Below are 26,637 nucleotides of genomic sequence, written 5' to 3'. Positions count from 1 at the left end.
ACACTTTGCATATTTATTGTCTAGAATAAACTACAACGCCCCACCATAGTGCTGAAAGTTTTCCTTAGTTTAATTTCAAACTCTTCTAACTTCATCTCAGTCCCTGCATCCTGCATTGACTTACACTGGACTAGTCATTTCCTAAAGTAAGCCTCTGTGCCTTTGCAAATGCTGTTCTTCCTTTCCCACTTTTCTCTGTTTTATTTTTAAATGTCTCTTTCTCTGTGGAGCTTGTCCTGGCTCTCCTGATCAGAATGCATTGTTCTCTCCTGGGCGCTCCCTACATTGTCCCCACTCGATTCTAGCATGTTCAAAGACTAACATGTCTACACCCCCTCCTTGACTCGCCCTCACAGGTGTTGTCTTTAGACCCCAATCACTTAGCCCACTGTCAGCATCCGAAAGATACAAGTGCAAGTGTTGCTCAGTCATGTCCGACTCTTTTCAACCCCATGGACTGTAACCCACTAGGCTCCTCTGTCCATGGGATTCTCCAGGCAAGAATACTGGAGTGAGTTGCCACGCCCTCCTCCAGGGGATCTTCCCGACTCAGGGATCGAACCCAGGTCTACTACACCGCGGGCGGGTTCTTTACCAACTGAACCACCAGGGACTTGCTAATAAATGCATAAAGTCAGAGCTGAAATCCAAACTGAGGGAGTTTGGCTTCAAAGTCTGTACTTCTCACCATTAAAGACTATTTAGCTTTGAATCACAAAATCTTTAGCACCATGACAATGAAGTGTCCTTGGTCATAAGGGAGAGCTGTTAGGAGACATGAATGATTCAACAAAGCTCATCTCCACTAATGCAAAATGTCTCAAATCTTAAGCATTACTGAGGGCAGGTCAGTCCTTTTTATCCCTTAGTTACAACCCAAATAGCTGGACTGGAGCTGTGTGATGTGGCCACAAAAGTCTAAGTTTAAGAAAATTACTAATCAAGGGAAAGAAGCCTCTGAGAATCAGGAGAGTAATGATACTGAACACTTTCCATGTTATAATGCCTGGTATTTTTATAAGCTAACTTGAAAACTCAGAAAAATCCCTCCTTATAGATTAGGCAATGAAAGCTTAGAGACATTAAGTAACCCGTGCAGAAACATATTTAAGTTCCTGAGATGAGATTTGGACACAGTTCTGAAAGACCTCAAAATTTAGACTCTTTACATACGTCAATAAACAAGCAAAATTAATTTTATACATTTTCTGTTGGTACAAACTATTACAACCAAAAATATCTGGATTAAGAATATGATGTAATTTTTATTTTAACTGATAAGCTATTTGTTATCAGTTATAATTACTGGGAACACAGAGAGCAAATGCTTTTCTGCAAACTACTCCTGCTCTGAATTCATCTTGCACCTTGATAAGTAAGAAGCACAAAAACCAGTAAGATAAGACTGGAAACATTGTGACGGTGCATCTGGTTTTCAGGGACACATTGTTGCAACCAGAGTTTCAGCCAGATGAAAAGAAATTCAGCAGGCATGGGCTCTCACTTTGCACCTTCTTACCTGTTACTGTTCAGTTGAAACTCCTTTTTTTTTTTTTTTTAATATTTATTTTTAGGCTTCCCTGCATGTGGGATCTTAGCTCCCTGACCAGGGATTGAACCCGTGCCTCCTGCAATGGAAGCATGGATTCTTTTTTTTTTTTTTTAGTTTATTTTTGGCTGCACTGAGTCATTGTTGCTTTGTGTAGACTTTCTCTAGTCGCACCAAGCAGGATCTATTCTCCAACTTTGGTGTTTGGGCTTCTCTTTGCAGTGGCTTCCCTTGCCGAGCACAGGCTCTAGGAGAATGGGCTCAGCAGTGGTGGTGCACGGGCTTGGTTGCTCCATGGCATGTGGAATCATCCCGGACCAGGGATCGAACCCAGGAAGCATGGATTCTTAACCACTGGACTGCCGGCTGAGTGCCAAAGAATCGATGCTTTTGAACTGTGGAGTTGGAGAAGGACTCTTGAGAGTCCCTTGGACTGCAAGGAGATCCAACCAGTCCATCCTAAAGGAGATCAGTCCTGAATATTTGTTGGAAGAACTGACGCTGAAGCTGAAACACCAATACTTTGGCCACCTGATGTGAAGAGCTGACTCATTGGAAAAGACCCTGATGCTGGGAAAGATTGAAGGCAGGAGGAGAAGGGGATGACAGAGGATGAGATGGTTGGATGGCATCACCGACTCGATGGACATGGGTTTGAGTGAGCTCTGGGAGTTGGTGATGGACACAGAAGCCTGGCGTGCTGCAGTCCATGGGGTCGCAAAGAGTTGGACACGACCGAGCGACTGAACTGGACTGGACTGGGCTGCCAGGGAAGCCCCTCGGGTGGAAATTCTACAAGTTTCCCTGCACATCTTCTCCTGCCCAAAGGGACCAAGTCAATATCCAGTGAAGATAAGTTGAAATGGTACAGTCTTGCTTCCTTTATTCTCTTATATTAATAAGTGTGTGCTGTGATGCTTCTAAAAAATGTTCTAGAATGAACATCAATAAGGAAAGGGGAGGCCCTGGGAAGGCAGCTCCTCCAAAACCTGTTGCTTGTGAGATTGCACAATGGCAAGAAGCATTTGGGCCAAGCTCTTGGCAGAACGTCCTGTCCAGATTGCCTGGCGTCCAGTTCTACTACTCAGCAGTTTCATTCCCATTGGCAGAAGAATTAGATTTTTATTGGATGCTACTCAGTCTCGAGAACATATAGTGATTGCCTAATGGGAGTCCTTGGGCATTTGTTACTGGAAATAGAAGACATTCAAGGTGAAGAGCTCAAAAAATTTCAAAGTGTATTTGAAATTCTCAAAGGACACGATTGTTCTGAAGGACTGAATGTTGAGATTCCTTCTGGCTCTAATATACACTGAACCTCTGCTTACCAAATGCTGGCTTTGAACAATTTAGCATCTCCCTATTTTGTCGAGAGGGCCTAAAGAAAGTGCCCAGAACAAAATTAAAGTTTTACCGGCTTCCCTGGTGGCTCAGCCGGTAAAGAATCCGCCTGCAATGCAGGAGACCTGGATTTGATCCCTGAGTCGGGAAGATGCCCTGGAGGAGGGCATGGCAACCCACTCCAGTATTCTTGCCTGGAGAATCCCATGGACAGAGGAGCCCGGTGGGCTACAGTCTATGGGGTTGCAAAGAGTTGGACAGGACTGAGTGACTAAGCACATATCTTAATTGAAAAGTACAAGCCTTGGTTTCCTTATTTGATTAAGAGAGGTTTTCATAATACCTCCCTCTTGGGATTATGATGATTGAATGTGTGATGGACTGAAAGTGCTTTTGTGAGCTTTTGCTGTCATCCAGCCTTCTCCTTAAGAAGTGGCTGGGAAATAGTTCCAGATAAAACCATAATACTGTTTGGCAGAACAGAAGACCTCATTAGAGTGCATCTCTCCAGACCTCAGCTATAGACGCTGACAGCATAGGTGCTTTATTCTGATGAGAGTCATAAAGATGCACCTGTCCTGAATGAAAAGATGAAGTGGATTTGCACTGAAACTGGAAGGATGAGTGAGCTCTGAACTGAATCAGGAAGGGTGGAGAGCATGAGGTAGGCAAAGAAGAATGTTCTAGACTGCAGAGCCTGCCTGAAGACCAGACGATAGAGAGGGTTTGGTCGGTCGTCCGTCGTGCCCAGATGTGTCAAGGATGTCTAGTGAGATGAGATTAGAAAGGTGACTTGGGGGACTTCTCTGCTGGCCCATTGGCTAAGACCCGCAGTGCAGGTGGCCTGGGTTCAATCCCTGGTCACGAAACTAGATCCCACACCCTGCAGCTAAGAGTTCGAATGCCACAACTCAAAGATCCTGCCTGACGTCACCAAGATCCCCAGTGCCACAGCTAAGACTGTGCAGCCAAACTGAAAAAAACCAAGCTGGTGACTCGGGAACAGATCATGGAGGACCTTGAATGCCACCTGAGGGCTGGGGTCAGCTTCTCCAAGAGGGAGTCGCTGAAGACTGTGGGGAAAGGAGACAGACGTGAGGGACAGAGGTCCTGGGTCTCGCCAGGTTGCTTCTCCTAGCAGCGCAACTCACCTCAGAGATGTCTTGGGTGAGGAAAACATGGAGATAGGCTGGCCAGTGGGTAGCTACGGAGTAGTTTAGCAAGAGTGACAGAGGAAAAAAGCAGAGGGGTAGGTATCAGGGATGTGAAGAGACTGAATGGACAGTGCAAGAGGGGAGGCGGTCGAGGACCAGTTTTCCGGTCGAAGTCACTGCCGTGGGTGCAGGCAGAAGCAGCAGAATCGATCTGAATAAAGTCAGTGTTAGTTGCTCAATTTGTCCGACTCTTTGTGACGCCATGGGCTATAACCCACCAGGCTCCTCTGTCCATGGAATTCTCCAGGCAAAAATACTGGAGTGGGTTGCCATGCCCTGCTCCAGGGACTCTTCCCAACCCAGGGATCAAACTAGAGTCTCCTGCGTTGCAGGCAGATTCTTTATCATCTGAGCCTCCAGAGAAGCCCCTGGTGATTTCCTTCCCAGGCTTGTGGTTTTAGGTCGGTTATCAACTCAGCGCACTCCGGCCAATCAGCTCTAGCTTGGACCATTTTGTCCCACTATTGCCAAGCCCTCTGGGAGGTCCATTGACTGCAATGACAGACCCTTCCTCTTGAAGGAGGGTGCCAGCTACTTTCAAAGGAATGGGCCCTACTTTTGGGGCACTCTTTTCTCTATTTGCATCCTCATGGCAACAGAGAACACACTGATCGCTTCTGCCCACAGCTTTGCAACTTAAGATTCATAGAGCCACTGGCTGGGCAGCTTTTCAGGATAGCCTTTCGTTTTTGTGTTCTTTTTCCTTCTTGGCCCAGCAAGACTAGTTAAATGCAGGAAATGAAGATCACATTGTCTGAGTGTGCCCTGACTAAATTCCATTAGATTGACAAGCTCTGTAAGTCCTGATTATTTTAAGTTGTCTTCGTATGCATAAAAATTGTAACCAGCATCAAACATGTTTATTAAAGGTTCATTGGAGAGTGATGCTGGCTTATCCAGACCTCAGGAGAGTAGTTATGAGACAGTCCTGTCGTCTGCCATGGAAGAGATGCTGAATTCTATACAGGAAGACTTCCTGTTCCCACGTTTCTGTCCCTTTAGGAGTTGGGGGATGGAGGAGTAGGAAGTCATTGTTGGGTAGAAACATAGTAAAGAGAAGCCTCTTTCTGTCACGGGAAGTCAACTAAAAAGTCCTCTCACTATAAGGAGAGAGTAGAATTTTGCAAAGTATATTGGAAGGAGCAAACCTTAGCAATACAATTAACAGAGATTGTACTTGAAGTGCCTCTTACAGAATGGGAGGTTTGTTTCTCTGTGGGTGTTTTGGCCTTTGTCAAAAGGGATGCCATCAGTCTCCGATCCATAGGAGTTTATGACCTCAGAAGAATAACAGAGAACATGCTTTGATATATAGAAAAAAACAGTGAAAACACTAACACAGAAATCACACGGAAGGTTCGCCTTTATTTGCTTTTGATGATGACAAGAAAGCAAGTAAAAACAAATGTTATGTGTAACTGAGAGGCTTAACAACTGCTGATGACTTCCATTTATTTAAGAACCTTTCACTGAGTGGCCACAAAATGTCAGAAGTGCCCGATAACCCAAAGACATAAAATTATCGGAGACATACTTCTACTCTCAGGCTGCTGTACCAGGGGCGATGGAAGCGCAACCGTTGTGATGCCATCAGATAAGCGAACACGTGGACGATGTAGGAGGCTCTCCGAGTCCAAAGGAGAGCGAGACGACTCTTTCTGGAAGCTGAGGGAGAGCTTCAGAGAAGGGGCAGAGCTCCACCTGGGTCAGCAAGGAAGAGGCTAGAGGAGTGAAAAGACACGGAATGAGCGACCGTATGTGGTTTCATCAGGAGAATGACGAGTGAGGCGGAAACTGTTGTCCTTCTCCACATGCGGGCTAAGTTGCTTCAGCTGCGTCCGACCCTCTGTGGACCACTCTACTGTAGACCTGGAGAAGGAAACTGCAGCCCACTCCAGTACTCTTGCCTGGAGAATGCCGTGGACAGAAGAGCCTGGTGGGCTATAGTCTGAGGGGTCGCAGAGAGTCGGACACGACTGAGCGACTAACACTCTCACTACTACAGACTGTAGCCCACCAGGCTCCTCTGTTCACGGGATGCTTCAGGCAAGAATAATGAAGTGGGTTGCCATGCCCCCTCCAGGGGATCTTCCCGACCCACGGATAGAACCTGCGCCTCTTTTGTCTCCTGCATTGGCGGGTGGGTTTTTTACCACTAGCGCCACCTGGAAAGTCATTCCCCTTATGCTCATCAGATCCCATTAGCCGCAGGTATGGGTGCCATATGCTTCTGAAGACATGACAAGGCTCCTCACCAGCCCAGGGGTGTGGTTTTAATAGTCTAAGCTAATCAAATGCATCAATCCCCCTCACCAGTGGCTGCTTTTGGTATAAGCTGGTGTTATTACGAGCTAAACTGTCTCCCCCAAAGCCATGCTGGAGTAGTCACCCCAGCACCTGTAAAAGGGATCTTATTTGGAAACAAGGCCTTTACAGATGAGATCAAGGTAAGATGAGGTCATTAGGGCAGGTCTTAATCCAGTGTGACTGGTCCTTATAAGAAGAGAACACCAGGGACTTTCCTGGTGATGCACTGGTTAAGATTCCACGCTCCCAATGCAGGGGGCCCTGGTTCGATTCCTCATCAGGGAGCTAGATTTCACGCGCAGTGACTAAGACTCTGTGCAGCCAAACGCGTGCGTGCTGTCGCCTCTGACTCTCTGCCACCCTGCGGACTAGAGCCCACAAGCCTCCTCTGCCACAGAATTACCCAGGCAAGAATGTTGGAGTGGGTTGCCATTGCCTCCTCTGGGGGATTTTCCTGACCTAGGAACCGAACTCGCATCTCCTGCATTGGCAGGTGGATTCTTTACCGCTGAGCCACCCGGGAAGCCTGGCGCAGCCACATAAATAAATATTAAAAAGGAAGAGAACGCCAGGTGATGGTGCAGAAACAGAGGGAGAGCATGGCGTTGAGACGGAGGCAGAGACTGGAGTGATGCATCTATAAGCTGAGAACACCAGGGATTTCTGGGAACACCGGGGCTCCTCCTCGAGGCTTCGGCGAGGACTGGTCCTGCTGACATCTCGATTTTGACCTTCTGCCCTATCATGAGATGATAAATATCCGTTGTTTTAGGCCATCAAGTTTCTAGTACTTCCACACTGATGTCATCCAACGGTTGAATTACCCTGGAATTTCTGGATTTTCTTTATATGGAATAATAAAATTTGCTCCTGTGCCCCCTGAAGAAATCTCTGTTCCCCGCATGTGAAAACGCCTTTACTCAAACATCAAGGGTTAGTGGGGTCGAGAGGACCCATTTGAAGTCAGGAAGTCTTTTGCTTGCTACCAGCTGCTGGCCTTGGTCGCCATTTCCAGTAAGTCCTTTGCAGAAGGGACACTCCCTGAAAAGGAACCGCCTTTATTACTGCTGCTGCAGCTAAGTCGCTTAAGTTGTGTCCGATTCTGTGTGACCCCCTAGACGGCAGCCCACCAGGCTCCTCCGTCCCAGGGATTCTCCAGGCAAGAACACTGGAGTGGGTTGCCATTTCCTTCTCCAATGCACGAAAGTGAAAAGTGAAAGTGCAGTCGCTCAGTCGCATCCGACTCTTCACGACCCCATGGACTGCAGCCTTTATTACTAGGCAGTTCCAAATCCCACTAAGGGTTCTTCCCTGGTGAAGGTGACAGGGCCGTCTATGAGTCTTGAGGTCCTCTGGCCTCCTCGTCCCAGAAATCCTCTCCTGCCCCACCCTCTCCACCATCGAGTATTTCTCCATCCACCCTCTGGGTTTCAGCTTAGGCACCGTTGCTCTGAGAAGGCTTCACTGACTCCTAAGACAGGTGTAGATGCCCTGTTTGGCTTTTTTTTTTTTTTGGCATGCTGTGTTTTCTTTGCTGTGAGGGCTTTTCTCTAGTCGTGGAGGGCAAGGGTTACGCTTTAGTTGTGGTGCTCAGACTTCTGCTATCTCTCACAAGACTCTAAAGTCTTATGGGCAGAGGGTAACCCTGACCCTGGTGGTCCAGGGTCTAAAACTCTGTGCAACTAAAGATCCTGCATGCTACAGTGAAGACCCAGTGCAGCCAAGTAAATAAATAAATAAATATTAAAAAAAAATGTCTTAGGGGCAAGGACTGCAAATGTCCCACTTACTGTTTCATGCCCTGTCTAATGCAAGGCCTGTCCCATAGTAGGCAGTTGATAAATATGTGTTAAGGGAGTGAAAGAGGTTGTAGTGCTGACTGTCTGCAACCTAGAGTTTATCCACAGAATTCTGATGAGGGCCATGGAACAGTGGGGTTGGCCAGGGCTTTGGCAAAACACAAGGGAGGCAAGTGAGCCTTTGCCCCCAGCCTTGGGGTGCTAAGCATCCCCGGTGGCTCAGAGGTTAAAGCCTGCAATGCGGGAGACCTGGGTTCGATCCCTGGGTCGGGAAGATCCCCTGGAGAAGGAAATGGCAACCCACTCCAGTATTCTTGCCTGGAGAATCCCATGGACGCAGGAGCCTGGTGGACTACAGTCCACAGGGTCGCAAAGAGTCGGACACGACTGAGCGACTTCACTTACTTACTTCAGGGTCCTATACAGGCTTTCCTCCACACTCCTCACCTTTCTTTTCTTCCCACCTTCTACTTCTCTTTCTAGGTTCCTCAAAAATTTTCTAGATCTGTGTCTTATTTGACCTGAATAGGTTAAGGGAAAAAAAAGGGAATCATCATGGGTTATCTAACGTGATCAAGTAATCTACCACTACTTCTCATATGGAAAAAGTTTAAAAATGCTTTTAATACCAGTTAAACTGCATGGAACTACGTCTCCAGAAGAGTCCTAAAAAGTAAGGTCAGGAATACATGATAGGGAGGGAGGAGGAAGCACGTGGGACCTTCCCGACCTTCATAACATAGTTGGTAAGTGGTGCGTACTTCGGTCCGGGTTCCAGGAAGATCTTTTGGACATCACTTCACCTTTGATACTTGAGAATATGTTCCATAATGATCCTGGTGTAGTGTTAACCTGATTGAAGGTCAATCACCCCTTAAAGCTGTCGGTGCATTTGTTGCACCGGTTTTTCTTCTATAGAGGAAAGCACGCAGTGTTTGACAGGTGTAAGAATTCTAAGGTCAAGTTTTGTTTTTTTTTTCTTTATTAAGAAAACATTTGAGTGTTTCCCGGAGAAGGCAATGGCACCCCGCTCCAGTACTCTTGCCTGGAAAATCCCATGGACGGAGGAGCCTGGTGGGCAGCAGTCCACGGGGTCGCTAAGAGTCGGACACGACTGAGCGACTTCACTTTCACTTTTCACTTTCATGCATTGGAGAAGGAAATGGCAATCCACTCCAATGTTCTTGCCAGGAGAATCCCAGGGACCGGGGAGCCTGGTGGGCTGCTGTCTATGGGGTCGCACAGAGTCGGACACGACTGACGCGACTTAGCAGCAGTTGCAGCAGCATGAATGCACCAAATACTGTGCTGCGCATCCTTGTCATCAGTGGGAAGACATTCAGGAGCCGTATCTAGCGGAGCCTATAGCCTGCTATAGGAGTACAAATAAATATATATACACGGAATAAATTTACTCCAAATGTTGTGAAGCAAAGCAATAGATTGTTGAGATAGTGAGTAAGGTGCGGGGGGGAGGGGGCATCTAGCAGATGAGCAGGGACAGCTTCGCTGAGAAGGTGACATCTGAGCGGAGACTTAAAAGGATGAGGAGTCAGGCTTCGGGGTCAAGTCCACGGTAAGTCAGTTAGACGAGCTCACAGCCTCTCCCGCAGCAAGGTGGGACGTACGGGCAACGAGGCCCCGCTGCCAGCACTAAAGATGGCGGGCGGCCGGGGGCGGGGACAGGGCGTGTCCTCGTAGTGATTGGTCAGACGGCGGTGGGCGGGGCGTCACGTGGGCCGGCGGCGAGCATCCGGGCTCCCGGCGGCGGCGCTGCGGAGGCTCCCGGGAGCCCGGCGGCTGCGCGGGGCGGCGAGCGGGCCGGCGATCGGGGGAGCCTCCCGGGCCGGCCGCGTGGGCCGAGCATGGCGGGCTCCCTGCCTCCCTGCGTGGTGGACTGCGGCACCGGGTAAGAGCCGCGGGCGCCTGCTCCGGCCCCGGCGCGCCTGGCGCCTGCCTGCCCCGCGGCCCGGCCCCCCGGTCTCACCTGGGGTGCCCCGGGCCCGGGTCGCGGCCCTCACCTGCCCAGGGGCCCCCTGACTCACTCACCTTGCTGGGGAGGGAGCCGAAGGGAGACGTGGCCTCCTCGCCTACTCCCCGCGCTCGGCCGGGGCTCCTCGTGACCCCTCCGCCTCCCGGGGGTGCCGGCTGCGCACCCCGCTGCCGTTCCCTCGCCTTCCGCCTGCCTCACGGCGCCCCTGCCTTCTCTTCAGAAGTGGCCCTCGTCCTGGGTCCCCAAGCGCATGCCATTTCTCCTCGCTGATAGGGCTTCTTTATCACTTACTTGTGGGAGGTTTTTACAACCGTCTCCCAAGTTGACATCTTAAAAAAAAAAATGTTTGTTTGTTTTTGCAGCCCACTCTGTCCTCTTCCAATATTGAATGGCTCAGTCAGGCTAAGGTCTTGCTTTAGTTTGCCTAGAGTTGCCTTTGCATTTAAAAATGTTAAAAAGGCTCCATTTTGAAAAACAGAAACATGTAAAATGTGGGAAAGGCTGTTGGTGGTAGTATAGTTTCTATCTCTCCCCCGCGCCCCCCCCGCCCCCCGCACCCCCGCCGGACCCCCCAGCGCATTACTTGTGGGCCATGATTGCTTCTTTTGATGTTGAGATATGCCAGAGATACCCTTCGGAAATCTCCCGGTCCATTCCAGTGGCCCAGGCTCCGCTCATTTTTAGGAAGGTGCTCGCTGAATCCATTTAGGTTTTGGTTTAGAAATTCAAGCTTCCCTGCTTGCACTGTAGGTGAAGTGCTTAATAAAATAGCCTGGAAGTAAGTTTAGCCTCTTAAAAAGATTTTTCAAGATGGGATTTTAGTCATTTTTTGCCACAGAATGAATATTCCATGGCACGTTCACCTTAGCCTCGATTCTTTGTAGAGAAACGCACTCGGTTTAGTTTCCTTGACAACCTTGTGGGGGTGTCTTCCTTAATTTGCTACAGTCCATCTCCTACGGATTGTTCTTTCCTTTTGCTGCAGAAAAAGGAGTGGTTACAAGCTGGAAAAAACTGCCTCTTTGCATGTATTAAATTTCCTTTCAGAGATACACACTGTACCAGAAGTTTTGGGGCTTTTTATTTCAGTAGTTGTTTGGCTACCCAGAACCTGAGCCAATAGCGGTGTTGATAAGAACACCCCCCAGGTACTGGCTTCCTTACGTGTCCCCTTCTCCAGCCATCTAGTGTTCACCCCACACCCACCTGAGGTCTGGTTGTGTCAGGAGAGAAGGCAGCTGGTCAAAGAATCTTTCATCCCCACATTTGCACGAGGTTTTTGTGGTTTTGGTCTCATAAAACTATTGAAATACAAAGCATTTCTTGGTACAAGCAGTAAAATGTGCCCACAGGATTTGTCATACCTTTAATAATAGTAAGCTGGGAGCCTTACTCATCGTTCTTGCTATAAATATCAAAAGTGTGGTGCTCAGTTATGACCGTTGGAGGTAGGTGGTATCTCACGTGGCGGTATAACTTCAGGATATCTTTGTTTTCTGGCTCCAAGTTATGTTATCGTCTTCACGCTGTTGTAGGCTTTGTGTCAGGACTTAGAAATAGTGGCCGGGAATCCTCCCAGTGGGTTTCACACGGACATAGTCTGTTGTGGAAATGGTGATGGTCAGTCAGGAATTTCCAGTGTCCAGTGTGTGGCCAGGAGGAGGAGCCTGGAAGAGCCCAGGTTTATTTAAGCATATTACTGCTGCTTGTATTTCCTGCAGAGCCAAGTGATTTTGGATTGACCTTTAACTCAAAATAGGATAAAAAGGGATAAAATGCAGATAAATATAACTAGGACCGAAGACAAGAACGGGCCTGGAAAGTCACCTTAAACTGTAGGTCCGTCGTGCAGCTGCTTTGGTCTCAAGCTTGGCCTTCCTGTATGGGATAGGATTATGAGAGAGTCATTGTCAGTTACGTAATTCCTGTCATCAGGGAAGAAGAGAAATACCTGTTTTTCAGGTGAAAAATCTTTTTCTCGTACTAAATTCTAAAAGGAAAATTCATACTGATAGTGGGCATTTATGATTGAGTAGACAGTATACTAAATGGTGCTTTTTTAAAATAGCAAATAAATTTCATCCTGGGAGCCTGGCCTCATCTAATAAACCCTGAGACCAGCTTGGTGAGCTCAGATGTTCTGGGGGCTGGGATGACATGGACCACGGCTCTGCCTGCCCCACTTAAGTGAGTTACTGGGCTGCAGAGTGTTCGGAGAATAGCCTCACTTTTCCTAACTGAACTTGTAGTTCTGGAGATTTTTGTATTCTTTAAACTTATTTTGAGAAACTTCAAATCTACTAAAAAGCTGCAAGAAGAGTACCAAAAAAATGCTATATAGTCTCCATCCAGCATTCTAACTACTAACATTTGCTTTACTGTTCTCTGTATACTTTATACATCATTATCTTTTTGAACTGTTTGTGAGTTGCAGCCATCCTGCTTTTTACACCAGGGTACTTCAGTATATCCTTTATGAGAACATACAAGCACAGACCAGTGATCAGAACCAGAAAATGTGACATTTATGCCGAGTGTTATCTGCTCTGCAGTCTGGATCCCATGAATGGTCTCGCTGTGTCTCTGGACGCTCAGCTCTCCGCCCTCATCAGCACCGTACACCGTGTTTGCTTGTCATCATGTCTTTTTAGTCTCGTTTCCCTGGACCGGCTCCTTAGGCTTTTTTTCTTTCAGGACGTTGGTATTTTTGGCAGCCAGTTGTTACGGATAATGCTCCTCAGTTTACACTTGTCTGGTGTTTCCTTACAGTAGACACAGGGTGTGCGTTTTTGTCAGGTACCAGAGAAGTCATGTCAGAGCTTCTCAGTGCATCAAATCAGCTTTATTGAGAAGTAGTTGACATATTACATTGCATAAATCTAAGGTTACAGCATGTTGATTTGGTGTGTTTGTACATTGTGGAATGATTATCATATTGCATTACTGACACCTCCATCCTGTCATTGTAAACACCCTTTTCTTGTGATCTAAGATCCACTTGTCTTGGCAACTTTCAAGTATATAACAACACAGTGTTGCTAATATCATCTCTGTGCTGTCCGCCATCTCCCTAGAACTTAACTCCTCTTATCAGGAGGCTTAAGGCAGTTGATGAAGTTCACTTGGATCATTGGATATAGGGCCCCCCACTAGATTTCTCGCTGTGTGGTCACCGTTTTCCCCTTTGTAATTCATGTCTTTTGTGGAGAGAGGTTAGGAGATTGTGTAAATACCCTGTTCTGCCTTAAAACTTTTCACCCATCAGTTTTAGTATCCATTGGTGGTATTCTTGTTCTAATTGATGATTACAGCAATGGTTGCAAAATTGTGTGTGTATTTTAAACTCGAGTATTATCTACATTTTTTAGTTAACATTTTACAAAAAGGGTGCACTTTCCAGTAACTCCCTTTTACTTATCATCTGTATGGGTTACGGTTTTCAAAGAGTTACTTATGGTGATTCTTACTACATTCAATGGTTCATGATTTCTTACTGCTGTTCCTTGTTTTCATGCTTCAGCTGTCCAGTAGTAGAAGCCCCATTCAGGGTGTTTCTGGTCATCTTGAGACATGTCCCCATCAATTTTTGAGCATTTTGTTTTTATCAAAAGACTGCAGTGAAGTCAGTGCTGTGCATTTGTCTTTTTTTGCATTTTTTTTCTGGAGCATCTCTGAGACAGGTTTCTAGAAGTGGGACTTCTGAGTCATAAGGTCCTTTTGCCGGATTGTGTCAGATCCCACCCTGGAGTGTGTGTCTTCCCCAGCGATGTGTATCAGTGCTTACGTCTTCTTACAGACTCATCTCTGTAATTGCTGAGTTAAAGAAGTTTTTTTTTTTTTTTACCAATCTGGAAGGTGGGAAATGATATCGTTTTAATTTGAATTTCTTATTATGTGGGAAGATGAGCGTCCTTCCACCTGATGAAGTGGCATCTGCGTTTCCGTTTTCTGTCTTCATTTCTCTAGCCCGTTTTTCTGCAGGCCTTCGGCCTTTTGCTGCTTTAGTTTTGGAAGCTCCTTGTGGATTAGGGTCTATTGAGGGTCCCACAGGCCACCACCAGGTTCAGAGATTTGCTAGGAATAATCCCAGGATGACAGTGAAAAGGTAAACGCAGAAACAGCCAAGGAGAAAGGCGTGTGGGGCGGAGTCTGGGGGAGCCAGCCGTGGGCATCCCAAGTCCTTTCTCAGTGGAGTCACTGACATCCAGTGTGCTGTGTGTGAGACCCTGTTCACTGGGGAAGCTCCTTAGACGCTCAGTGCCCAGAGTATCTCTTGTGGGGCTGGTTGTGGCACCTTCCGCCTGGCACAAACCAAAATTCCAGCCCCAGAAGGAAAGGAGGTGTTCAGCATCCACTGTATTTGGGGCATGATGGGAACCCTCCTGAAATCTTAAGTTCCCAGATGCCAGCCCGGGGCCAAGTTCAGTTCAGTCGCTCAGTCGTGTCCGACTCTTTGCGACCCCATGAATCGCAGTACGCCAGGCCTCCCTGTCCATCACCCACTCCTGGAGTTCTCTCAAACTCATGTCCATCGAGTTGGTGATGCCATCTAGCCATCTCATCCTCTGTCAACCCCTTCTCCTCCTGCCCCCAATCCCTCCCAGCATCAGGGTCTTTTCCAATGATTCAACTCTTCGCACGAGATGGAGTTTCAGCTTTAGCATCAGTCCTTCCAGTGAACACCCAGGACTGGTCTCCTTTAGGATGGACTGGTTAGATCTCCCTGCAGTCCAAGGGACTCGAAAGAGTCTTCTCCAACACCACAGTTCAAAAGCATCAATTCTTTGGCGCTCAGCTTTCTTCACAGTCCAACTCTCACATCCATACATGACTACTGGAAAAACCATAGCCTTGACTAGACAGACCTTCGTTGGCAAAGTAATGTCTCAACTTTTGAATATGCTATTTAGGTTGGTCATAACTTTCCTTCCAAGGAGTAAGCATCTTTTAATTTCATGGCTGCAATCACCATCTGCAGTGATTTTGGAGCCCAAAAAATAAAGTCTGACACTGTTTCCACTGTTTCCCCATCTATTTCCCATGAAGTGATGGGACCAGATGCCATGATCTTCGTTTCCTGAATGTTGAGCTTTAAGCCAACTTTTTCACTCTCCTCTTTCACTTTCATCAAGAGGCTTTTTAGAGGCCAAAGTTACAAGCAAACTTTCACCTTCACCTTGGTAGGGAGAGCAGTCTGAGGCCTCCTTCCTGCATACTGAGGCATCAGCCTTTTGTGATACAACTTGCAAATACATTTTCCCTATGTATCATTTGTCTTTTGCCATGCAAAGAGTTTTTTTTTTTTTTTTTTTAAGCAGTAGGTTTATTTGTCTTTTCCTTATTGTTGTTAGATTTTGAATCATAGTTAAGATGGGTGTTCCCCCTCCCCATTGCCGGATTTTATATGAATCTCTGTTCCACTTGAAATTTATCCTGGGATGGGGTATGAAGAATGGACCTCATTGGAGCCAATTCTATCTTCTTTCCTTCTGGTTGCCCCGTTTATCTCAGCCTCATTTATGAAAAAAGCGTAACAAAACACTGCTTGAAGATACCGCTTTCATTGTGTACTGCATCTGTCTATGCAGTGGTTTATTTCTGGATTCGTTTTGGGTGCCTGAACCTGTCTGCTTCTATGGCAGCATCACTGAGTTTAACTCCTGAGGCTTTATGACTTCATATGTGATGAGGTTGGTGTCCCAGCCACCTCATTTTTAAGAGTATAAATGACTCTTACTTTATTTGATAGTAAATCATCCAGAAAAATAAATCCCTGTGTTCACTGTAAAAAATTATTATTGTCAGGTAATATTGTTTGGACTTTTTAGTCTTTTTTTTTGAACTTTTTATTTTGTACTGAGGTATAGCCGGTTAACAGTGTTGCTATAGTTTCAGGTCAACAGCGAAGGGACTCAACCGTACACCTTGTTAAAAAAAAAAAAATGATTTATTTGGCCGTGCTGGGTCTTAGTTGCTTCACCTGGGGTCAGTTGGAGCGTGTGGGATGCTCCCTGAACAGGAATCAAACCCAGGCCCCTGCTTCGGGAGCGCGCAGCCGTAACCACTGGAGCGCCAGGGAAGTTTCTCCACCCCCTCTTGTAAAACGTGTTTTCCAGTCTATTCTCCTTATTATTTCTCCAAATGGACTTCACATGCAGGTTCTTCTTTTAGTCCCCAGGGAAAACTGCTGATGGTATTTTGACTTGGATTGCATTAAACTCATATGTTAATGAGGACTATTATATTTATGATACAGTCTTCCTATCAGAGAATATGGTGTATTCTTTCCATCAGTTCAAGTCTGTTTTGTGCCTTGTAGGAATATTGTGTTTACCTCAGGTAGCTTTCTTGTTAATCACTCAGTTATGTGATTTTCTTTTTGGTTATTGTAAATGACGTTTTCTCTCCGTTGCATTTTCTGTTTTTCTTCACTATATTAAAGCCATTTATTTTGTCTGCTTCTTTACTGAATTACTAAATGATTTTTATTGTTTGAATGAATTTTTTCCCTTCATCTTTCAGGCTTTCTAGATAGAGAATTTTGTCACGGGCAAATAGAGATTGTTTTTCCTTTCCATTTTTAGGAGTCTGCTTACTTTTTTCCCTGACACACTGCAGTGGCCGTTGCCTCCAAATGGTGTTAACAGGAGTGGAGTTAGTGGGCATTATCCTTTGTTCTTATCTTAGTGGAATAGTTTCTGGTGTTTGTAAAATAAGTAAGATGCAGGCTTTTGGGCTGCTGTTTGTGTGTATATGTACACCCGTACACATACATGTTAAGAAAGCTACCCAGATATGTCTAGAAGTATCTGTCAACTGCTGTGTTTTGGGATGTTAAAGCATGAATGCGTGTTGCATGTTACATGATTTATCATAAATGGGACGTGCGGTTTTCTTTCTTAGTTCACATGGTGGATTTCCTGACGTTGAAGCACTCCAGCATTTCGTAATAATCCCCCCTTGATCATGATGCCTCATTTTTTGATGTGTAGGTAGATTCTGTTAGTACTTTATTTAGGTTTTCCCGTTGGAACTTGGTATGCATTATAGTTTAGTTTTCTGGTGAGTTCTTTGTCAGCGTGTGGGATCAGTGTTACACTGTCTTCGTGAAACAAAGGAAGGAGTTTTCTTTCTTATTCTGTGCTCTAGGGTAGTTTAAGTAATTTTGGAATTATCTGAGGTTTAAGGTCTGGGTAGAATTTCAGTGCTCCTCTGTGTAGTTCTTCTGAGGCTGGTTAGATGCCCCCTCTCGAATTGAATCAATTTTGGTTATGTTGTATTTGTCTAAAAACAATTCTGTTTTATCTAAATTTTTCAAATTTATGTATAGAGTAGCCATGATTTTCAAAAATCTCTGTTTTTATGGTTGTTTTCCTTTCGTCACTTGAATTTATCTGTCTTGTCTTCATCCTTTCTTCTTCAGGGCTTAGCTAATAATATGGCTGTGCTGTGGATCTTTTTTTTTTTTAAAGGATAAGCTTTGGGGTTCACTTATTCTATTATTTTTCTGTTTTTTTGATTAATTTATTTCTACTTTTATCTCCTCTGCTTTCCTTTTCTTTTTTTTGAGTTGGATATTAAATTCATTTTAATTTTCCCTTTGTATTGAGAAGGCATTTGATGCTGTGAAACTTTGGCTGTTAAGTCTTTAAGATTTATTTTGGATGTGAGCCATTTTTTAAACTGTTGCATTTGTTACAGTGTTGTGTCTGTTTCTCGTTTTGGAGTTTTGGCTGGGAGGTTTGTAGGATCTTAGCTCCTGACCAGGCATGGAACCCACACCCCCTGACCTGGAAGGCGAGCTGTTAACACTGGACCGCCAGGAGAGTCCCCAGCTCTGATGTCTTTAACTGTATGTATCCCTCACTGGGATTTGGATATAGTTTATTGATACCATTTTCAAGAAATTTCTGTGTTTTTCTTTTGAATTCCCCTCTTAACTCAGTATTTCTATACTAGTATGTTTGAAAATTTTCAAGTAGAAGGGCCTTTTCAAATTTTGTTTTTGATTCTAATTTAATTACATTATGCTCAGAGTGCTGTTTATATTCTGTTCTTTAGATTTCACTGAGTCTACGGTATGGGCAGTTCTGTGAATGTTCTCTGTGTGCTTCAGAAGAGGTATATTCCCTGTTGGTGTGTTCTGAGTATATCTGTATGAGCTATCTTATTAATGACATTTTTGAGGCCTTCTGCTTATTTTTGTCCACCTCAGTTCAGTCGCCCAGTCGTGTCTTTGCGACCCCATGGCTGCAGCACGCCAGGTCTCCCTGTCCATCACCAATCCTGGAGCTTGCTCAAACTCAAGTCCATTGAGTCGGTGATGCCATCCAACCATCTCATACTCTGTCGTCCCCTTCTCCTCCCGCCTTCAATCTTTCCCAGAATCAGGGTCCACTGACTCATCTTTAACTGAGAATGATGTGTTAGATGTTCCTGTCTTTAGTGTGTTTCTTATTTCTTCTTGTTCTATGAAAGTTACTGCTGCCTTATTTTTTAATTAATTAAAAATTTGTTTATTTAGTTTTGGTTGCGCTGGGTCTTCATTGCTGTGGGGGCTGCTCTCTGGTGGCGGTGCGAGGGCTTCTCACTGCAGTGGCTTCTCTTGTTGCAGAGCACAGGCTCTCAGCACACAGGTTTTAGTTGCTCCATACCTTGTGGAATCTTCCCAGACCAAGTATCGAACCTGTGTCCCCTGCATTGGCAGGCAGGTTCTTATCCACTGCACCACCAGGGAAGCCCTGCCTTATGCAGTAGATCATGTCTGTAGATTTGGCGGGTGATACAGGCGGCTTCCCTCATAGCTCAGTTGGTAAATCATCTGCCTTGCCAATTCAGGAGACCTGGGTTCGATCCCTGGGTCGGGAAGATCCCCTGGAGAAGGAAGGGGCACCACACTCCAGTCTTCTTGCCTGGAGAATCCTATGGACAGAGGAGCCTGGTGGGCTACAGTCCTTGGGGTCACAAGAGTTGGACACGACTTGGCGACTAAGCCGCCGCCACCACCACCACCCCAGGTGGATTGTTGTTGGAATAGCTTCTGTCTTAACGGTCTTTGGGTCTTTCTTCTTGAGCTGGTCACTTTCCCCAGAGAGTGCACTTTTGACCCTCTGCGTGGAGGGCCGGGTCTGTGTTCTGAGAGCCGGGTTGGGGGCAGGGAGCACGTCTCAGCTATCAGGGTTTTCTGTGTTCAGTCGGGTAGTTCTCAGAGTGGTTCCCGGACTCTCCCAGGCCGGTGACCTTGCTTCACGCTCCAAGTCTCGCTTTGCACTCCCCGAGTCAGCTTGTGGGGACTCGGGGGTCAGGGAAGAGCAGCCGCCGCCCTGGTGCGGGGTGGGGGCCGCGCTCATCTTGGCCTGTGTTTTGGGCCCTTCAGTCCTGGATCCACAGGGCCCTGTGCAGCCGCCCATCGCGGGGCCTTTCTTCAGGGTCCCGGGGGTGTGGGGCCGGTTCTCAGCTTTGCCCACGGCTGGTTTTCGGACGTTCCCAGGACAGTTAGCGCTGATCCTCAGCTGTCCGGGGCCCAATTACTGCAGTTGCCACCTCTTCTTTTCTCCCTGTTGTTGTGGTTTCTGCGTCTTAGAAAGAATCATTTTGTTTTGGTTTTAGTGTGGCTTCAGGACAGAGTGAAATTAGATCACGTGTTTAGTCTACTGTTTTACCCTGGAAGTCAAAAATCACTTGATAATACCCCAAACCCATAAGGAAGCCACAGGTCACGATATTGTATTTACCAGACATGGAGCAAAGGTGTGCTAGTGGTAAAGAACCCACCTGCCGACGCGGGAGACATAAGAGATGTGGGTTCCATCCCTGGGTCGGGAAGATCCCCTGGAGGAGGGCACAGCAACCCACTGCAGTCCTGGAGAGTCCCATGGACGGAGGAGCCTGGCGGTTACAGTCCCTGGGGTCACAAAGAGTCGGACACGACTGAAGCGACTTAGCATGTAGAAGTGGACATGTATATTGGGTAATGTAAAACTTACAGACGAAATAGAGAAAAAGAAAAACACAGACTGTTGGATTTAGAGAAAATAAATCAATTTGAACTTACATATTTAACTGTGTCCTGTAAACGGAAACTACCATGTTCTCTATGACAACCTAAGGAATGTTTCAAGAACTTGGTTATGATCATATATTAATTTTTGCCGTATACAGTGTGTGGAGTGTGTGTTATCTAGAATACTACATTAAGGTCTGGGAACAGTTTTAGTTTTATCAAAGTCATGCTCTGAAGCAATGTAGTCACTTTTTTTTTTTTAAACAGAACATCTTAGGAGTGGGTAGGGCTGTCCTGGTTGAATTTGGGGTTTGAGACTGGACCTCATACGGGGTCTCACATAAGGGGTCTCACATAAGGGGTCTCACATAAGGGGCCTCACACAAAAGAACCTGCGCCCTGGATGCAGCTTTAAGAACGCTGTTTTAAGATGTGACATCTCTGCTTTCAAACATAAATTGGTTGAGCTGACACTGTCACCTTCTGCTCTAGACACAGGGCTGTAGGAGGGAGATATGTAAGTGCGTAGAGTTGACACTAGTCAGATCAGCCCTCCTCACTGCAGGCAGTTACTGCTGTGTGGAGAGGGGCCTTTAACACGGGGAGCAGAAGAAGCTTCGCACAAGGACCTTTTAAAATGTTCGAGATGAATAAGGATGTGTTGTGTTTGCAGACAGAGAACATTGGGGTACACGTGTCTCTTTCAATTCAGGGACCTTTTAAAATGTTCAAGATGAATAAGGACGTGTTGTGTTTGCAGACAGAGATGTTGGAGGCTACACGAGAATACAGTGGAAGGCGAAGTGGGTGGTGGGTGTCGGAGTGGGAGCGAGGCTTCTCCAGGACCTCGTGAGCGGGTTTGGAAGTTCGACGTGCAGGAACGTTCTGGTTAGTGGCAGACTTGTCACTCTTGGGCCTGCCTTATGCAGCCCTCGGTTCTGTTTCTGTAACCTCGGTCTGTCCTGGCTTCCGAATGAGAAGAGGCTTCGGGTCCGGGATGCTCAGAGGTGGCACTGTGTTTGGGAAGACTGCTGTCTGTAAGCAGGGTTTCTGTGTTTTGAGAATGATGCTTGGCTGTGCCATGCTAGCTGTCCTTTGGGAAGATAGTTTTCAGATAAACATTAAACAAAGCCTTTTAATGTGAACGTTGTCAATCTTAATTCTTCATGTACACGTGCCTGGGAAAATCTTGACTGCTGTATCTCTTCATATATAGGTATATCGGATGTTCACAGAACTGGAAGGGAAATGAGTGTAGGGAGAGACTTTCAAAGTAGAAACTGCAAAGGAAATTGTTCAGGAAAATAATTGATAGATTTGATCATCTAAATTGTTTCAACGATAATCCTTCAGAAAATGTATAATTGCAGGTAAACCACAAATTCAGAAAAATTAGTAATATATGTGAGCAAACATTACATCCTCAGTGTCTAAAGTGAAGTCGCTCAGTTGTGTCCAACTTTTTGCGACCCTTTGGCCTATAACCCACCAGGCACCTCTGTCCATGGGATTCTCCAGGCAAGAATACTGGAGTGGGTTGCCTTTCCTTCTCCAGAGGATCTTCCCACCCAGGGATTGAACCTAGGTCTTCCACGTTGCAGGCAGACACTTTACCATCTGAGCCACCAGGGAGCCCTCAGTGTGCAAAAGTTTATACAAATTGATGATACCGAAAGTCCAGTGGAAAAATGATCTACGGGCAGTTCATGGAAGAAATACAGTTGGTGACTATATATCAAATAATTCAGCAGTTGAATGAAATTATTGACTATGAGATCCTTTTACTTTTTGGATTAGGAGATATTTTCTAGAAACGGTGAGTCACATTTAGCATTGAGGTAGGGATTGATATTGGGCTTCCCTGGTGGCTCAGTAGTAAAGAATCCACCTGCAATGCAGGAGATGCTGGTTCAATCTCTGAGTCAGGATGATCCGTGGAGAAGGGAATGGCTACCCGCTCCAGTATTCCTGCCTGGGAAATCCCATGGACAGAGAGCCTGGTGGGCTACAGTGGAGTCACGAAGAGTCAGACACGACTGAGCAACTAAACGGCAACAACAGAGGCATTGTTATTACCTTGTACTAATGAAGAAATGGAAGCTGGAGGGATTCCTTTACTTCCTGAAGTCCCAGAGCTAGGGCTGCGCTTTGAACCCGGCACTGAGGGCCCTGTTTAACTCCCTGCAGTGTGAATACGTGCTGTCTGGCAGCTGTTTTCACTGTGAACCTTCCCCCTAAGAACTGCTTTTGCTGCATGCCATAGATTGTGTGTGATTGTGTTTTCCTTGTCATTTGTCTCAAGGTATTTTTTAATTTCCTCTTCGATTTCTCTGTTGACTGATTCGTTTTTTGGGTCAACTATTTTCAAAGTATACTTATATATGACCAGTAACATGTCTGCTTCATTTTTGATGATTGTGTAGCATTTTATTGAACGATTGCAATCTATTTAATTTATCCTATTGATGGCATTTGCGTGTTTCCAGTTTTTGTTGTTGTTGTTTTCCTGTTATACTGCTGTAGAGGACATTTTTTGTGCATTTCTTTTTATACATGTAAAATGATTCAGTGGGGTGAATTCCTAGAAATGTGCTATTTGGACAGTGGGGTATATGCATTTAAAACTATTTGAATAAAATGGTGTATGCATTTACAGTATTGAAAAATAAGATGAAACTTCTCCTTATAATGAGACTTCAACTTTTTAATTGTAAAGTTAAGTGTAATTTTCAGTGTAAAATGTACTACCACCTTTTTCAGTATTGGCCCAGATTTTGAATGGTTTCGCATTAAATTCGTAGGTGAGTTTAGTGGTGATATGTGCTGCTGCTTTTACACCCATTGATGCTTCCTATATGAGTGAGGCGTGTCTCTGTCTCCGTGTGTATGGAGTGTTCCTCCCATCATATGTCTCATTCTCAGGGGTAATGTTGCCGTTCTAAATAGCATCTTTCCATCCAGTGTGGATTCTTACTTGTTACTGGTAGGAAAGTTGCTGATTCTTGTCTCTTTTTTTGTTAGGACGTGAGCACGAGGATGGGGAGCTCGCATTTTATAAAAATTCAGAGATGACTGCATGTGATATATACTTGAGTCAGCGATTCCTACACTGGTTGGTCTTCAGAACTGTGGCTGACGGTGGTGGGGAGGAAGGAAGGGGATGTTTAAAATACAAAAATCCAGGTGACTTCTCTGTGACTCTGGGACAGGCCCTAGGAATCTGCATTTTTCAGAAGCTTCCCAGGTGATCCGGTCAGTCAGGGTTGGTACTTTCTTTCCAGACACCTTCCCAGATAATCTGAAACTCACCTGCCAGATAATGTAGGCCATGCTACTGTGAGAAGCACAACCTGAAATCATGTTTCTGACAGGTGACCTTTTTTTAAAAAACCTAATTCTCATCATTTATTTGGAGAAGGCAATGGCACCCCACTCCAGTACTCTTGCCTGGAAAATCCCATGGACGGAGGAGCCTGGTAGGCTGCAGGCCATGGGGTCGCTAAGAGTCGGACACGACTGAGCGACTTCACTTTCACTTTTCACTTTCATGCATTGGAGGAGGAAATGGCAATTTCCAATGGTTTTTCAGATTCTTTCCTCTTGTAGATTATTACAAGATGCTGAGTATAGTTCCCTATGCTGTACAGCAGGACCTTGTTGTTATTGTTTTGTGTATAGTCGTGTGTACCTGCGAATCCCAGGCTCCTGATTTGTCCTCCTGCCCCTTGCCCCTTTGATTGTCGTAAGTGTGTTTTCCGTGTCTGCGTCTAACAGGTGAGCATTTGGGGAGCGTTTGGAGCACTAGGACTATGCTTCCCTCCCCTCCCCTCTCTGTATCCTCATATGTGCCTGCTATGTGGTTTCTGGCTAGCAGGCTGGTTGGAATGTATCTTTGCATAAATGGTGTCTAGAACACCTTCCCTATTTTAAGAGCTGTGTTTTGCTCGATGATTTTTGTAAAGCTGAGCTGTTGTCAGGTCACCTCTAACGGGGCGTGCCAGTCCTTCTAGAGAGAACTGTAGGAGGACCACTTGTTAGTTACATGTACAAACGTTCTATTTAATAGGGTTTCGTTGAGGTTCCATATGGACCTGCGTTGATGAAGATTTTGTTGAAATTTAAAATTTGCATGTCTCTTAAAAAATCTTAAAAGATGTTCCTTACATTGTGAGTATTCAAAGTAAGAAAGCCTCAACTGTGCTTGATGCTGTGTCAGAATTAGCACAGGAGAGTTCATAAAGACGTTGAATCACCATAAAGGGGTCTGAGTCATTGGTGCTCTTGCCAGTGTTTTTTTTAATAAAGATTTTGGTTTTCCAGGAAGGTGAGGAGGGAAGGCCTCATAGTGGTTAGCACCTACACCTGTTAATGGTCTCTTCGTGTTGGTTGTGGGGATCATTGCTTGCAGCATATTACTGCCGCCCGGTACCCATGTGACTCTGTGACAGAGGCCTCCTGTGAGGGCTGTGCCATCTCAGCGCGGTGACTTCAGAACCCGAACACCCTGGCAACTGTTGCCGGGCGGCATGCGGTGGCGGCATCATCCGCAGAGGGTGGAATGTTAGAGCTGTGGGACCCGGAAGGGCCGTGTCCATTTGTCCAGCCCGACCTTTGGCCACGGTGGGCCGCTGTTCGTGATTTCAGGGCACACAGCTTGGAGATGGGGATGAGACACAGCTGTTGAGGGACACCTGGTATCTTCAGTGTCACCGTCGGCGCATTTTATCTCCTCCACTTCACGCATGAGTGTGTCTGTGGTGTTCAGAGTGGGCACAGCAGAAAGACTGAGCGGTGCGGTTTGGGACACATGAACGCACAGCTTTGGAAACATTTTTTTTTTTTTTTAATTTAAATTAGGAAGTATTTTAGTCCATCCTAAAGGAAATCAATCCTGAATATTCATTGGAAGGACTGATGCTGAAGCAGAAACTCCAATACTTTGGCCACCTGATGCGAAGAACTGACTCATTTGAAAAGACTCTGATCCTGGGAAAGATTGAAGGTGGGAGAAGGGGACGACAGAGGATGAGATGGTTGGATGGCATCACCAACTTGATGGACATGAGTTTGAGTAAAGTCCGGGAGTTGGTGATGGACAGGGAGGCCTGGCGTGCTGCAGTCCATGGGGTCGCAAGGAGTCGGACACGACTGAGTGACTGAACTGAACTGAATCACACATAAAAATAGTAGTAGGCAGATGAAAAATATAGAGAGCACTGCTGTCATGCTTGTTCTCTTTCTGATTACACTTTGAATGCATTAGCTCGCCACCCCTAGGAAGTGGGCTGTGTTATGACCCTGCTTTTACAGATGGAGAAACTGAGGCACAGAGAGACCTGTTGGGCAAAGGAGAGAGCTGGGGTTTGAGCTCTGGCAGTCTGGTGCCAGAGCGCATGGCCTCAACCAGTGCAGTATACTCTGTTGCCTTTCAGAAATATAAAAAGTAATATAACAGACATGAGTGATACTTAGCACCTAATTTTAATAAATGTTAGCATTTTTCTGTACAGCTGACCCTTGGACAACACTGCAGTTAGGGGCACCGACCCCAGCACAGTTGTAAATTTACGTATAACTTTTTACTCTCCCAAAACTTAACTACTACTAATAGTCTTCCGTTGACCAGAAGCCCTCAGTTCAGTTCAGTCCAGTCATGTCTGACTCTCTGTGACCCCATGGACTGCAGCGTGCCAGGCTTCCCTGTCCATCGCCAGCTTCCGGAGTTTGCTCAAACTCATGTCCATCGAGTCGGTGATGCCATCCAACCATCTCATCCTCTGTTGTCCCCTTCTCCTCCTGCCTTCAATCTTTCCCAGCATCAGGGTCTTTTCCAGTGAGTCAGTTCTTCACATCAGGTGGCCAAAGTATTGAAGTTTCAGCTTCAGTCCTTCCAATGAATTTTCAGGATGGATTTCCTTTATGATGGACTGGTTGGATCTCCTTCCAGCCCAAGGGACTCTCAAGAGTCTTCTCCAGCACCACAGTTCGAAAGCATCGACTCTTTGGCGCTCAGCTTGCTTTATAGTCGGTTGTGTGCTGTATTTATCGATACTGCTAAGTGTACATCGTCTGTATGTAAGACGAGTCACCTGTCAGTCCCTACATCAATATTATATTACATAAAACACTGTTATTAACAGTAGACATCAAAAATGAAAAGGTAATGAAATGTAAAGAAATTCAGATCTATTTACAGTGTCCTTCATGCATTGATAACACTGAGGCAGAGAGTGATGGAAGCAGGTGTAACTGCTGTTACAGTTTCTTGGTAGCCCAGCCTCTACACTGGGGAATGAATGGTTACAGAGTTCTTATGGCAGGCAGTATTACAGCCCTATTCCTGTAGAGTTGGAAACACTGTTGCATTTTAACCACCACCACTGGCCTGTAGTGATAGCGGATCTGCAGGGTCTCCAGTTACTGGGGGTGGA

At 45.9% G+C, this 26,637-nt stretch overlaps 1 protein-coding gene across 4 annotated transcripts in view; it reads left to right on the top strand.

Annotated features, from left to right (window-relative positions):
- The first annotated feature begins 10,008 nt into the window (after positions 1–10,008).
- The window catches only part of ACTR3B (ARP3 actin related protein 3 homolog B), a 76,106-nt gene continuing 59,477 nt past the window's right edge, over positions 10,009–26,637 (top strand). For all 4 annotated transcript variants that reach the window (XM_027538508.1, XM_027538507.1, XM_027538506.1 and 1 more), the window contains exon 1: positions 10,009–10,119. In XM_027538508.1, coding sequence (XP_027394309.1) covers positions 10,076–10,119 — 44 coding nt within the window. In that variant the 5' untranslated portion in view covers positions 10,009–10,075. The remainder of the gene's footprint in view (positions 10,120–26,637) is intronic.

This window comes from Bos indicus x Bos taurus, chromosome 4 (assembly GCF_003369695.1).
Source record: "Bos indicus x Bos taurus breed Angus x Brahman F1 hybrid chromosome 4, Bos_hybrid_MaternalHap_v2.0, whole genome shotgun sequence".
NCBI classification, from domain to species: domain Eukaryota; kingdom Metazoa; phylum Chordata; class Mammalia; order Artiodactyla; family Bovidae; genus Bos; species Bos indicus x Bos taurus.
The sequence above is the reverse complement of the archived record's forward strand: the minus strand, read 5'-3'. Positions and strand labels throughout refer to the sequence as shown.